General features: G+C 36.7%; 1 protein-coding gene across 1 annotated transcript; it reads left to right on the top strand.

The window, feature by feature from the left end:
• The first annotated feature begins 348 nt into the window (after nucleotides 1-348).
• LOC109237629 (premnaspirodiene oxygenase) lies at nucleotides 349-2,223 on the top strand. Its single transcript, XM_019403950.1, has 2 exons — nucleotides 349-1,293; nucleotides 1,430-2,223. Exons 1-2 carry the CDS (start codon nucleotides 370-372, stop codon nucleotides 2,048-2,050), a joined length of 1,545 nt encoding a protein of 514 aa, XP_019259495.1. The 5' UTR covers nucleotides 349-369; the 3' UTR covers nucleotides 2,051-2,223.
• Nucleotides 2,224-2,549: the final 326 nt, after the last annotated feature.

Below are 2,549 nucleotides of genomic sequence, written 5' to 3' on the forward strand. Positions count from 1 at the left end.
GTCGTCAGAATAGGGCAGCCCGATGCACAAAGCATCCCGCATTCACGAAGGATCGAAGGGCCGCATCTCAAGGGGTGTGATGTAGACATCCTATCCTAATGCAAGCATTAGTGACTGCTTCCATGGTTCGAACCCGCGACCTATTGGTCACAAAGAAACAATTTTTCTAGAACAGTGACAAAAATATTCAAATTAATCAGTTCAAATTAATCATTATGCTTCTTTGAGTGAGCTGATGTGTTTTGACTCTAAGAAAAAGTTCCACCGAAAAGTAAACAAAGTCTGCTTTGATCGGATGTTGAAAAATATCACTACCGTATTTGAAAAATATCTCATTTCTTGCCAAACCAGAAGCCTACAAAAGAGCATATGCAACTGAGCTTTGAAGAATACCAACTAACCAAAATGCAGCTCTTCAGCTTGGTTTCCATTTTCCTATTTCTATCTTTCCTCTTTTTGTTAAGAAAATGGAAGAACTCCAATAGCCAAAGCAAAAAATTGCCACCAGGTCCATGGAAACTACCGATACTAGGAAGTATGCTTCATATGGTTGGTGGACTACCACACCATGTCCTTAGAGATTTAGCCAAAAAATATGGACCGCTTATGCACCTTCAATTAGGTGAAGTTTCTGCAGTTGTGGTTACTTCTCCTGATATGGCAAAAGAAGTACTAAAAACTCATGACATCGCTTTTGCGTCTAGACCTAGCCTTTTGGCCCCGGAGATTGTCTGTTACAATAGGTCTGATCTTGCCTTTTGCCCCTATGGCGACTATTGGAGACAAATGCGTAAAATATGTGTCTTGGAAGTGCTCAGTGCCAAGAATGTTCGGACATTTAGCTCTATTAGGCGCGATGAAGTTCTTCGTCTCATTAATTTTATCCGGTCGTCTTCTGGTGAACCTGTTAATGTTACGGAAAGGATCTTTTTGTTCACAAGCTCCATGACATGTAGATCAGCGTTTGGGCAAGTGTTCAAAGATCAAGACAAATTTATACAACTAATTAAAGAAGTGATACTCTTAGCAGGAGGGTTTGATGTGGCTGACATATTCCCTTCACTGAAGTTTCTTCATGTGCTTAGTGGAATGAAGGGTAAGATTATGAATGCACACCATAAGGTAGATGCCATTGTTGAGAATGTCATCAACGAGCACAAGAAAAATCTTGCAACTGGTAAAACTAATGGAGCGTTAGGAGGTGAAGATTTAATTGATGTTCTTCTAAGACTTATGAATGATGGAGGCCTTCAATTTCCTATCACCAACGACAACATCAAAGCTATAATTTTTGTAAGTAGTGAACATTACAGTTAGAACCTTATTCTTATTTAAGTATACATTTGCTTCCATTTCAAATTGGATGAGTTATACAAGGCAAATAGCACGTGCATCATAAATTAATATCTTAACTTGGCCATAAATGCAGGACATGTTTGCTGCCGGAACAGAGACTTCATCGTCAACAATTGTGTGGGCTATGGTGGAAATGGTGAAAAATCCAACTGTATTCACGAAAGCTCAAGCAGAAGTAAGAGAAGCATTTAGAGGAAAAGAAACTTTTGATGAAAATGATGTGGAGGAGCTAAGCTACCTAAAGTTAGTCATTAAAGAAACTCTAAGACTTCATCCACCGGTTCCACTTTTGCTGCCAAGAGAATGTAGGGAAGAGACAAATATAAACGGCTATACTATTCCTGTAAAGACCAAGGTCATGGTTAATGTTTGGGCATTGGGAAGAGATCCAAAATATTGGGATGACGCAGAAATTTTTAAGCCAGAGAGATTTGAGCAGTGCTCTAAGGATTTTGTTGGTAATAATTTTGAATATCTTCCGTTTGGTGGAGGAAGGAGGATTTGTCCAGGGATTTCATTTGGTTTAGCTAATGCTTATTTGCCATTGGCTCAATTACTATATCACTTCGATTGGAAACTCCCTGCTGGAATCAAACCAAGCGACTTGGACTTGACTGAGTTGGTTGGAGTAACTGCCGCTAGAAAAAGTGACCTTTACTTGGTTGCGACTCCTTATCAACCTCCTCAAAAGTAATTTAATGTTTTCAATTTTTTATTTCCTAGTAAACCCCACTGTTGTCCTATCTTTCTTTTGGTGTTTTCGATTTTATCTACTCTAATACATGCATCTTTTACCATATAGGAATGTATCATGATTTTCTGTTTATCTTAAATTTTGGAATAATGATGTTAGTGGCATTCAACTTATTTCATTTGTGATGCCATACATATATATANTCATTTTCTTTGTTCAGTTAAATTAGTATGGCTTTAGTTTCAAAAACGAACAGAGAACAATGTATGTTTTTGCTCCCATCTCTGCTAGTTTTCTCTTTTCTTTTCTTTTACTAGTTTTTTGAACTTCGCAAACAACTTTACATGCGTGTTAGTAAAATACACACACGTAGTTGAACTTAGCAAAGAATCAAACATATGAGCTAACCAATATATATATATATATATACACACACACACATATATATATATATATATATATATATATATATATATATATATATATATATATATATATA

The sequence above is a fragment of the Nicotiana attenuata genome, unplaced genomic scaffold (assembly GCF_001879085.1).
Source record: "Nicotiana attenuata strain UT unplaced genomic scaffold, NIATTr2, whole genome shotgun sequence".
Taxonomy (NCBI): Eukaryota; Viridiplantae; Streptophyta; class Magnoliopsida; order Solanales; family Solanaceae; genus Nicotiana; species Nicotiana attenuata.

Coding starts and splice junctions, on each gene's coding strand:
- LOC109237629 (XM_019403950.1), top strand. CDS start 370: ATGCAACTGAGCTTTGAAGAATACCAACTAACCAAAATGCAGCTCTTC. Junction 1,294..1,429: donor ACATCAAAGCTATAATTTTT/GTAAGTAGTGAA, acceptor CCATAAATGCAG/GACATGTTTGCTGCCGGAAC.